This window comes from Manacus candei, unplaced genomic scaffold (assembly GCF_025592945.1).
Source record: "Manacus candei isolate 608988 ecotype Guabito, Panama unplaced genomic scaffold, ASM2559294v1 h1tg000035l, whole genome shotgun sequence".
Taxonomy (NCBI): Eukaryota; Metazoa; Chordata; class Aves; order Passeriformes; family Pipridae; genus Manacus; species Manacus candei.
The window spans coordinates 9223982-9233606 of record NW_026138083.1 but is presented as its reverse complement, the minus strand read 5'-3'; the positions used below and the strand labels follow the sequence as shown (position 1 = coordinate 9233606).

Genomic DNA, 9625 nt, shown 5'->3' with positions numbered 1-9625 from the left:
CTTTATTGTCATACATGTGCCTTAACCCACGAAGAAGAAGGCACAAAGTTCTGCTGCATGAAGCCACAGCCTTGACTGCAAGTAACCACGGTTGCCCTGTCAGTCGTGTCCTGGGAGTGTTTGGTGTGGCCAAGCCCAGCATCTGTCTTGGTGTAGCACCACAGTGCAGGGGTTGGGTGGTTTTTTTTCTGTTTTGCTTGTCTCTGGCTGAAGCAGAAGAAAGCAGAGGCCTTTCCAGCCTGGCTCCAACCCTGAGTGGCGCTCGTGCAGCGTGGACACCATGGGGCGGGAGCTCATCATGCCCCCCTCAGTGCACGGCAGCCGCTGCCCCACTGCCAGCCAGCCCTGTCCCAGGCGCCCTCCGTTCCCCTCCACCCCCCCCGCCGCAAGGCAGAGCTGGTCAAGAGTTCTTCGGTACGTTTCTACATCACCTGCCGTCAGCGCCGTGCTGGGGCCGCGGGGCGTGCTCAGGGCCCGGCGGGGCCGGGGCGGCGCTCCCAGGGCTTGGTGGGCGGCGGCAGGCGGGAGGCGGTGGGGGTGTCCCCCGTGGGCGAGGCGCGGGGGCGCCGCACGCCCGGTGGCTCCCGCCCGCTCCGCACCATCTGCAGCACCTCGGCCAAGGAGGCGGCGGGCGGCGGCGGCGCCGGGGCCGGGACCGGGACCCGCTCCATGGCGGGGTCGGGAAGGAGCGGCGGCAGCGGGGGGGCGGGGCGGGCCGTACCACCGGCGGGGGGCGGGGACGGTACTACTGCGGCGGGGGGAGCCAGCCCCGGCCCCGCAGCCCCGGCCCCGCAGCCCCGGCGAGGGGCGGCGCAGCTGGTGCCGCGGTTGGGGGCTGAGCCCTCGGCAGCCCCATGTGCCGGAGCCGCCATGGAAGTGCCCCGGGTGCTGCTGGCTGCCGCTCTGCTCCCGCTGCTGCCCCGTGAGTACCCTCCAAGTAGCCCCCGGACAGCCCCGGGGGCGGACGGGCCCGATGCCAACCAGCCTGTGTGTGAAGAATGAGCACCGCCGTGCTGGCAGCCGTGCTGGGTGGGATGTGTGAGGGATGCAGTGCCCCTAAAACCCTGTCTCCCCCAGTTGGCAGGGCAGCCATGCCGCTGCCCACCCTGGCCCCACCACTGAGCATGGTGGTGGCCGGGCAGCGTCGGCAGCTGGTGGTCTGTGTGGTGAGCGACCTGGCCCCCAGCTCCGGCCACGCTGTCTGGATCTCCAGCGGGAATGGCAGCATCCTGCCGTCCTTTGCCTACGGGGCCTCTCAGGAGGATGGTGGCACCGTCTGCTCTGTCTCCCTCCTTTCCAACGACCTTCTGGCCGAGGGAGAACTCGCCTGCCATGTCGGGGCCAACAGGACCTCCCCGTCCCACAGCTCCAGCCCCATCCGCATCATGGGTATGACCCTGCTGCCACCGCTTCTGCCTGCCTTGCCCACTGCTGCCCAAACTGTTGGATGCCCCGGTGGCCCCTGAGGATGGGGGTGGCAGGGTCTCTGGAAGCAGGTGTGAGGCCCTGTGGGCCAACGTTATTGCCTCGACTGGCAGGCACAGGAAGGGGTTTGTGGCCAGCCCTGCTGCACACCTGGTGCTGGGCTGCCAGCGCCTCCCCAGCTGCTCTTTCATCCCACAGGCAACGAGGAGGTGGCAGAGCTGTGTCCTGGTAGCACAGTTGGTGAGTCTCTGGCCCTACCGTGGTGTGAATGTCAGTTACCAGGGAGAAAACCGTGCTGGGCTCCTGGCAGGGGCTTGACTGCAGCTGTGTGGTGGTTGGGATGGGTTTTCCCAGTGTGAAGGCACCTGGTGGGAAGAATGGGGATGGTGCGTCAGAGCCAGCCTGCCTCAGGGACAGCATGAGGGTGACATGAGGTGACTCTGGCACACGTAAGGCTTCCAGATCCCCCTGAACCTGGCCCTGTGGCAGGCCTGGAGAAGATGTGGGGGCAGTGGGGTTTCTGTGGCAGGCGTCACCCCCGCCTTTCCTTTGCAGTGTTCTCGGACCATGCCTTGGCAGCTCTGCTCATGGCTGTTCGGGTGGTGCTGCTGAAGGTCATGCTCTCAGATGCCCTCCTCACCTCTATCCTCCTCGCCCAGAGCTGAGGGCTTGGCAGATGCCTACCCCTGAGGGGTAAGTCCGCCTGTTTCGGCCTAGGGGTGTGAAAGGCACCCAAAATACTGTGGAGACTGGAGAGGGAGGGAGAGAGACAGTGTCATTTGGGGGGGTGCTGGGTGTGAATCTTGTGTTGGGGGGACAAGAGAGAGGGGCTGCCATGTTCCTGTGGGTGGCATGGCCCCGGAATTACCTGGAGAATGGGAAGGGAGCCCAAGGTAGCTCGGGGGGAAGGTTCCCAGAATTCCAGGGCAGGGAAGGAGCCCGGGGGCGGCCGTTCGCATCGGGGCCACGTGGGCGCTCGGCGGGACCGCCCGGCGGGGCCGCGCGCCGCTGGGATAGGCGGGCGGGGATTGGTCGTGAGGGCCACGCGCGCCGCCGGGATTGGCCGGCGCGGCTCGGTCGCCATGGTTACCGGGTGGGGCGCGGCGGGAGCGCGCCCCGGAAGCGGAGCCATGGCGGCGGCGGTGGCGGGGGCAGCGCTGCTGGTGATGCTGATGGCGGCGGCGCTGGCGAGGGGCGACGACTCGGACTGGGTGCGGCTGCCCAGCAAGTGCGAGGGTAAGCGGGGCCGCAGGGAGCGGGGGGGATCGGCCGTCGCCGGCTGTCTGTTCGAGCCGGGGGTTTCTGGTGCGGGGCTGCGCCACTGCGGGCTGCCCCTTTGCCCGCCTCCTGCCCGCGGGCACCGGTGTCCCCGGTTCGTAGCTGGGGCTGCTCGTTTCTGCTGCTTACAGTTCGTCTCCGCGACGCTTCCTCCCTGAGCAGTTCCTTGGTTCACAGGCAATCCGGGGCAGGTCGTGACGGACATTTGCTGTTTGCTGCGGCTTCCTCTGCCTTTGCTGTGTAGGGACAGGTGGAGCTGGACGGCAAAGACAAAATAAAGAAATATGGAGCTCTTTACAAAGCTTTCCCTTCTGAGGAAGTAGCTCTGGAGACACTGATGTCCGAGCTCCGCAGTGACACCTGCATCCTCAGAGAAGCATCAGAGCGCACTGACTACCCTCTGCTCCTCTTCCTGCCCAGGCTTGGAACCTGTGTCAGTGTGCAACAGCAATAGCTGTGGGCAGCACCTGGATAACTGGATCCAGCAGTGAGCACACCTGGCATGTGTGGAGACACTGCAGCAGATATGGTGTGGAAAGGGACATCCTCAAGGCCTGAGTCTCATCCTACCTGAGAAATGGCTGCAGCCACCTCCAGCCCCTGGTGCCAGCAGAGAAAAGATCGTGCAGGAGGTGCACACAGGGATTCTCAACACATGCATGGGAGCTCTGGAGAAGCCACCTTGCTCTCTTCCTGCCTGTGGCACGACCCTCTGCTCACATCATTGCCTGGGACAATGTCTCATTGCTGCCACCAGACAATTCTTGCTGGGGCTTGGCCCTTCTCCTGGAGTGGGGCTTGAAGAAGAGATGGCTCCTGACAAACAGCAGAGGACAAAACTTTCTCCAGCTTCCTGCAATCCTAGTTTTGGGCAAGCAAGGGCCACACCATGCCTGGCTTCCACCCCTCCGACACAGTGCCTCCTTTCCACCCCTCTGCATTTCCAATTGTAAATGCCTGAGATATTTCTCCTGCTCTGTTTTTCTGTAGCTCTGTTGAACTCTTTTTACAGAAGAAATAAAAGTTTTTCTTAGTTTTATAAAAGAAACCATGCACTGCGTTCTAAAGCTGTTGGTGCTGTGATCTCTGCTGCAGTGTTGCTGGAGCTCATGGCCTCTCTGGCAGTGGCACAGTCCATAGCCAGCACCTTGTCCTGCCACCCAGCCCACTGGGCCCTGCCAGCCGCTTGGTCCCCAGCATGGTCCCTGTGTCCCCAGAGCACTGAGGGAACCATTACCAGGTGGGATGTTCTGTGGTCACGAGGAGAAACTACGACCCGTGCTGGGACATGCGTTGTGAAAAGATCCTGTCGTCTTCAAGAGGAAGAGAGAAGCTTGTGTTGTGGAGGTAGAAGCTTCGGGGGAAACCTGCAGGCAGAACTGGCCCTGTCTGACTTCCCAGCTGTGCCGTAGTGGCTGGCTTACACTGAAGCATTGTTTTCAGTGTTCGTGCTTCAGGAGTTCTCCAGTGGAAACAGTTGAGCCATTCCTGGTTATTTCTTTGAGCAGCCAAGGTGTGTTTTGTGTTCACAGCAGATTTGGTGTGCCTGGCTCCTGGGCTAGTTCCTGCTGCTGTCCCAGCTGCTCTGTCCCACTGGCCATCAGAACAGTGACACCCCCTAACTTGCCTGTGCTCTCCTCCCTGCAGTGTGCAAGTACGTGGCTGTGGAGCTGAAATCTGCTTTTGAGGAGACTGGCAAGACCAAGGAGGTGATTGACACCAAGTACGGCTTCCTGGACGGGAAGGGCTCTGCCGTCAAGTACACCCAGTCGTAAGTAGGAGTGGGATGGGGGTCGCCTGCTGCTGTCGCTGCCTGTGGTCTGCAGAGCTGAGGGCTTTGAGAGGCTGTTCCTGGGGGGCCATGCTAAGCCTGAGCCCTCATCTTCATGCAGGGACATACGGTTAATCGAGGTGACAGAGAACATCTGCAAGCGGCTGTTGGATTACAACCTGCACAAGGAGAGGAGTGGCAGTAACAGATTCGCGAAGGTGAGGTCTGTCCTCCAGTTCCCTGCTCCCAAATGTCTCCTGCACTGCCAGGGTGACAAATCACATTCATTATTCCCATCCTCTGGATCCCCTGCCAGTGCCCAGCATCAGAGGCCATGCTGCCCCCCAAGTCAGGTATGGGGTGCTGTCCTTGGTGGCGGTGGGCAGGCCCCTGCCCTCGCCTGCATGGAGGGAACCAGAGGCTGTCTTCCTGTTGGTTTTGGAACCACGTTTGCAGACAGGGACTTGTTGCCACTTGAACTCCCTCCTGGTAATGCCTTACCTGGGGGATAAGGCCCCCCCCAGGGGCCTGACTTTGTCTGGCTTGCACGTTCCTGCATTGCTCGGCAGGGTTGTGTGGCTAATACTGGGAGGGGAGAGCGGGAGCCTGGCAGGAGGAGCACCACCTGACCACGCAGCTCTGCTCCTTCAGGGCATGTCGGAGACATTCGAGACCCTGCACAACCTGGTGCACAAGGGCGTCAAGGTGGTGATGGACATCCCCTATGAGCTGTGGAACGAGACCTCCGCTGAGGTGGCTGACCTCAAAAAGCAGGTACCCAGACCAGTGGGACTGGCCCTCAGTGGATTCTGTGACCTGGTGGGCCAGAGTAGAAGGGGAGAGAGTCTAAGGGTGCACTGCTGGAAGCAGGGTGTTAGCAGGACCTGCCGTCCTGGTCCTGCTGCACCAGCATGTGTCTGGAGCTGGGCTCTCCTCTCTGCCTAGTGCGATGTGCTGGTGGAGGAGTATGAAGATGTGATCGAGGACTGGTACAGGCATCACCAGACGGAGGATCTCTCCCAGTTTCTCTGCGCCAACCATGTGCTAAAAGGAAAGGATACAAGTAAGTCCTGGCTGCTGCCAGGGGCTGTGCAGGAAGGGCAGGGGAGCCTTGCCCAGGGCACAGGGAACCTTGCCTCTCCCTCAGAGCCCACTCTGCCCCTCTCTTCCCCAGGCTGCCTGGCAGAGAAGTGGACTGGCAAGAAGGGCGACTTGGCAAGTGTGGAGGAGAAGCAGAGCAAAAAAAAGAGCGGGAAGAAGAAGAAAAAGGACCAGAAGGATGAGAGTGTGGGAGCTGCCAGCGTCCTGGACACAGGGGAGGCCCTGGAGGAGGGGGTTCAGGAGAAGGCTCCACTCACCCACAGCCCAGCTGATGAGCTGTAGACACGCAGCCCCAGCCCCCGCGGCTGCCTGCTCTGGGGTTTCAACCCGTTGTGCCTGTGGGTACCAAAGGAAAAGGGACTTGCAACCCGGGGGAGACCAGAGCGCCCGGTCCTGCCTTGTCAGCCTGGGTGCCATCCTGCGATTAGGTGTCACGGAGCCGCGGACCCAGCCCTGTTGTGCCTCCCTGCCGGGGGCTTCAGCTCCGGGAGGCTGCGAGTGCTGCCCCGGCGCCGGCTCTTCGCACCCAGCCGGGACTGTAAATAAAGACGTTTTCCCCAGAGCTGCCACTGCCGGCCCTTCTTCGCCCGCGGTGCCGGGACGAGCGCGGATCCTGCTGCGGGCGGGCCCTGACCCTGCCGGGCCGAAGGTCGGGGCCGCGGGGGGGCGCCAGGCGAGCGGTGATTGGCAGGGCCGGGGGCGGGGATTGGCGGGCGCGGCGTGGATTGGCGGGGCTGCTGCGGGGGGCGTGGTTTCGGGAGGGGCGCGGTCGGAGCGGCGATTGGCGGGCGGGCGGGCGGGGGCGGACACGGCGGCGATTGGCGGGCGGGCGGGGGTGGACACGGTGGCGATTGGCGGGCGGGCGGGGGCGGACACGGCGGCGATTGGCGGGCGGGCGGGGGCGGGGTCTCGCGGCGCAACGGGGCCGCGAGGGCCGCGTCGGTGTGCGGGGCCGGGTCGGTGTCCGTGTCGGCGGGATGGTGGACAGCGTGTACCGGACGCGGTCGCTGGGGGTGGCGGCGGAGGGGCTGCCGGACCAGTACGCAGACGGGCAGGCGGCCCGCGTGTGGCAGCTGTACATCGGGGACACGCGGAGCCGCACGGCCGAGTACCGCAGCTGGCTCCTGGCGCTGCTCCGCCAGCACCGCTGCCGCTCCGTCCTCGACGTGGCCTGCGGCACTGGGTGAGGCACCGCGCCCCGCGCCCGCCTGCCCTGCCGGGTGTCCCTCCCCGCTGCCCGGCGTTACCCGGGGCCTCGGTGCCCTTGGCCATCCCCAGTGTCCCCCTCCCTTGAAGCCCTCCCGGCCCCCTCAGCTCGGTCCTGCTGACAGCCATGTCCCCAGGGTGGACTCCATCATGCTGCTCGAGGAGGGCTTCCAGGTGACCAGCGTCGACGCCAGCGACAAGATGCTCAAGTACGCGCTGAAGGAGCGCTGGGAGCGGCGCAAAGAGGAGCCCTTCGACCGATGGGGTGCGGGGACTGTGGGGACCGGGAGAGGCGTGGGGACACTGACACCCCACCGCGGCGCACGGGACTCTGCCCTGTGCCCCTCTCGTGTAGTGTCTCTGGCCCCTCCCAGTGCTCAGGCCCCTCGTCTGGGGTTGCTGCTGTCCGGGTGGCCTCGTTGCAGGGACAGGCAGGGACCTGCTGGTGCCAGCTGCTCGGCAAACCCAAGCCATGGTTCTTGCCTGCCTGGCTGCTGGCCACAGACTAGATCCAGCACCTGCAGGGGCCAGGGAAGGGCTAGGTGGTGCTGGGATGGGGTCTTGCAGGCGGGGGAGGCTGTTGCGTGTCCCTGCCCTCATCCATTTCCCTGTGCTGCAGTCATTGAGGAGGCCAACTGGCTCACACTGGAGAAGGACCTGGAGAAGCCAGGGGACGGATTTGATGCAGTCATCTGCCTCGGCAACTCCTTTGCACACCTGCCTGACTTTAAAGGTGAGTTGGAGGGAGGGGAGGGGGAGTACCTGTGCACGTGTGCACACCGTCTCCTGCAGGCTGAGAATGTGCCCTAACTCCTGCCATTGGCGGGACAGGGGATAACACACAGTGGAGCTGCTGTGTCATGGTGCATCTCCAGGGAGGCTGAGAACGTGCCCCAGTTTGTGACATGAGTGGGCTCATTGGGTTCCATGGTGGTTGTGGAGGAGGTGTGTGCATTTATGTCACAGCTCTGGCAAGACTGGAGGCACACCCAGACTTGTGCCACAAGTGGGGTGGTGGGTTCCCCATGGGAGGCTGAGAATGTGCCTGAGCTGATGCCATGGGTGGGGCTGTCGGTTCTCCAACCTGAGACTGGGGGGGAGATGGTAGGGGAAGGGGTGTATGTGTGTGTCTACATGAGTAAGATGGGGCCTTATGGGCTGTGCCATGGGGTACAGCCAGTGCCTGGAGACACCACCATTTCCTCCCCAGGGGACCAGAGTGACCACAAACTGGCCCTGAGGAACATTGCCAGCATGGTGCGGCCCGGGGGTGTCCTGGTCATTGACCACCGCAACTATGATCACATCCTGGCCACGGGCTGTGCACCGCCTGGCAAGAACATCTACTACAAGGTGGGTGGCTGGCAGACCCTGCCCCATCCCAATCCCCTCTGCCCCAGCCCCACGGCCCCGGGTGGGGCAGGCAGCAGGACTGCCCAGGCTGGGGGCCACTGAGTCCTCCTGTGGTCTCCCAGAGTGACTTGACCAAGGACATCACCACCTCAGTGCTGCTGGTAAACAACAAGGCACACATGGTGACCCTGGACTACACGGTGCAGGTCCCCCCCACTGAGGCGGGGGCAGACCCGGAGCTGAGGTGAGAGGGGCTGCAGAGGTGGCTCTTGGCACGGGGGGTGGCTGGCACTGTGCCCCACTGTCCCCGGGCCTCACCAGCATTGCCTCCTTGCAGCAAGTTTCGGCTCTCATACTACCCACACCGGCTGGAGGCCTTCACAGCTCTGCTGAAAGGTGCCTTCCAAGGGAAGTGCCAGCACAGTGTCCTGGGTGACTTCCAGCCCTACACACCGGGACAGGCCCATGTGCCCTGCTACTTCATCCACGTCGTGAAGAAGACAGGCTGAGGGGGCCATGGAGATGGGACTGTGGTGGCTGAGAGCTGCGAGCAGCTCTGGGGACGAGCAGGGGGTGGGGACATTGCTGAGAGCTGCCTGGGAGATGCCGCTCCTTAATTAAGAACACTTGTGAGAGCTACTGGAGATCATGGTCCGTGTGTCCCTGTACGGGCAGGGTATGGGGCAAGGGGGACAGCCACAGCCTGGGGGAAGCATGGGGTGGGTGCAGGTACAGTTTCACCTCCAAGCCCCCAGATGCAGGTGCCAGCCATGCCTGTGGTGCAGGGTTTGGGGGTCCTCTTGAAGTGGAGACAAGGGTGAGCTGGCTCCCAGGTGGTTACACATCCCTGCTGAGCCCACTGCAGAACTGCTCACAGGAGTGTGCTGCAACCTGTTTTCTCCCCTGCACCTCTCAACCAGTTGCTGACTTCTTTGCTTGACACCCCTCAGCCCCATCGTGGGGGTAACCACCCCCCCTCCCTCACTGGGGCTTCCACCTTGGAGCCTCCACCAGTGCTTTTGCTGTGGCTGCAGCTCCCTCCTTTTCACCCTGGGGAAGATGTGGTGCTCAGATCCAGTAGCACAGTGCAGTGCGGTCAGGGACAGCTCTGCCCAAACACGCTAAGCTGCCAGAGCTGGAGCAACAGGGCTCCAGGCATGCACCAGCTGCAGCTTCACACGTGGAATGCCACAAGCTGCTAGGGAGCCAGTCCTTTGTGGAGGAGCTCAGTTGGGAGCAGGCCTTCACAGCCACACCCCTTGGCCCAGGGATCCAGCTGCCAGCAGGCTCAGTGCCGACAGCAGCGGGGCAAAGCCCAGCACCAGCAACCCCTTGGGCTGGGGCACACATGGGCCCCTGGCTGGGCGTGAGGCTGCCCCGGGGCTGCACCAGCAGCTGCAGGGACCAGGTGGTGGCAGCTGCTGGCCAGCTGGTGGCCACACACAGCTCAAGTGCCATTTGTTTGGCACCCTTGGTAAAGGCCGGGAAGCC

The 9625-nt window shown here is 63.5% G+C and overlaps 3 protein-coding genes across 4 annotated transcripts; all 3 read left to right on the top strand.

The window, feature by feature from the left end:
• Positions 1-554: 554 nt before the first annotated feature.
• Positions 555-3116, top strand: PTCRA (pre T cell antigen receptor alpha). Its single transcript, XM_051793042.1, has 5 exons — positions 555-922; positions 1078-1389; positions 1624-1665; positions 1981-2118; positions 2881-3116. The coding sequence occupies exons 1-4, from the start codon at positions 670-672 to the stop codon at positions 2088-2090; spliced, it is 717 nt and encodes a 238-aa protein (XP_051649002.1). The 5' UTR covers positions 555-669; the 3' UTR covers positions 2091-2118; positions 2881-3116.
• Positions 2519-6137, top strand: CNPY3 (canopy FGF signaling regulator 3). 2 transcript variants are annotated; one of them, XM_051793039.1, is made up of 8 exons: positions 2531-2661; positions 3124-4050; positions 4161-4216; positions 4351-4474; positions 4596-4692; positions 5126-5248; positions 5420-5537; positions 5649-6137. In XM_051793039.1, the coding sequence occupies exons 2-8, from the start codon at positions 3992-3994 to the stop codon at positions 5855-5857; spliced, it is 786 nt and encodes a 261-aa protein (XP_051648999.1). In that variant the 5' UTR covers positions 2531-2661; positions 3124-3991; the 3' UTR covers positions 5858-6137. The 2 variants fall into 2 exon arrangements, with proteins under 2 accessions (XP_051648998.1, XP_051648999.1); XM_051793038.1 differs by lacking the exons at positions 3124-4050; positions 4161-4216 and having other exon boundaries at positions 2519-2661.
• A 333-nt stretch (positions 6138-6470) lies between these two features.
• Positions 6471-8778, top strand: GNMT (glycine N-methyltransferase). The gene is made up of 6 exons (XM_051793043.1): positions 6471-6758; positions 6919-7046; positions 7401-7514; positions 7992-8134; positions 8257-8378; positions 8472-8778. The coding sequence occupies exons 1-6, from the start codon at positions 6553-6555 to the stop codon at positions 8641-8643; spliced, it is 885 nt and encodes a 294-aa protein (XP_051649003.1). The 5' UTR covers positions 6471-6552; the 3' UTR covers positions 8644-8778.
• Positions 8779-9625: the final 847 nt, after the last annotated feature.

What these genes read in the sequence shown, in the direction of transcription:
- PTCRA (XM_051793042.1), top strand. Translation starts at nt 670, where the DNA reads ATGGCGGGGTCGGGAAGGAGCGGCGGCAGCGGGGGGGCGGGGCGGGCC. An exon ending in TCTGCTCCCGCTGCTGCCCC is followed by an intron (nt 923 to 1,077) that starts GTGAGTACCCTC and finishes TGTCTCCCCCAG; the next exon opens with TTGGCAGGGCAGCCATGCCG. An exon ending in GTGTCCTGGTAGCACAGTTG is followed by an intron (nt 1,666 to 1,980) that starts GTGAGTCTCTGG and finishes TTTCCTTTGCAG; the next exon opens with TGTTCTCGGACCATGCCTTG.
- CNPY3 (XM_051793039.1), top strand. Translation starts at nt 3,992, where the DNA reads ATGCGTTGTGAAAAGATCCTGTCGTCTTCAAGAGGAAGAGAGAAGCTT. An exon ending in GAGAAGCTTGTGTTGTGGAG is followed by an intron (nt 4,051 to 4,160) that starts GTAGAAGCTTCG and finishes TTCGTGCTTCAG; the next exon opens with GAGTTCTCCAGTGGAAACAG. An exon ending in GCTAAAAGGAAAGGATACAA is followed by an intron (nt 5,538 to 5,648) that starts GTAAGTCCTGGC and finishes TCTCTTCCCCAG; the next exon opens with GCTGCCTGGCAGAGAAGTGG.
- GNMT (XM_051793043.1), top strand. Translation starts at nt 6,553, where the DNA reads ATGGTGGACAGCGTGTACCGGACGCGGTCGCTGGGGGTGGCGGCGGAG. An exon ending in GCAAGAACATCTACTACAAG is followed by an intron (nt 8,135 to 8,256) that starts GTGGGTGGCTGG and finishes GTGGTCTCCCAG; the next exon opens with AGTGACTTGACCAAGGACAT. An exon ending in GGGGCAGACCCGGAGCTGAG is followed by an intron (nt 8,379 to 8,471) that starts GTGAGAGGGGCT and finishes GCCTCCTTGCAG; the next exon opens with CAAGTTTCGGCTCTCATACT.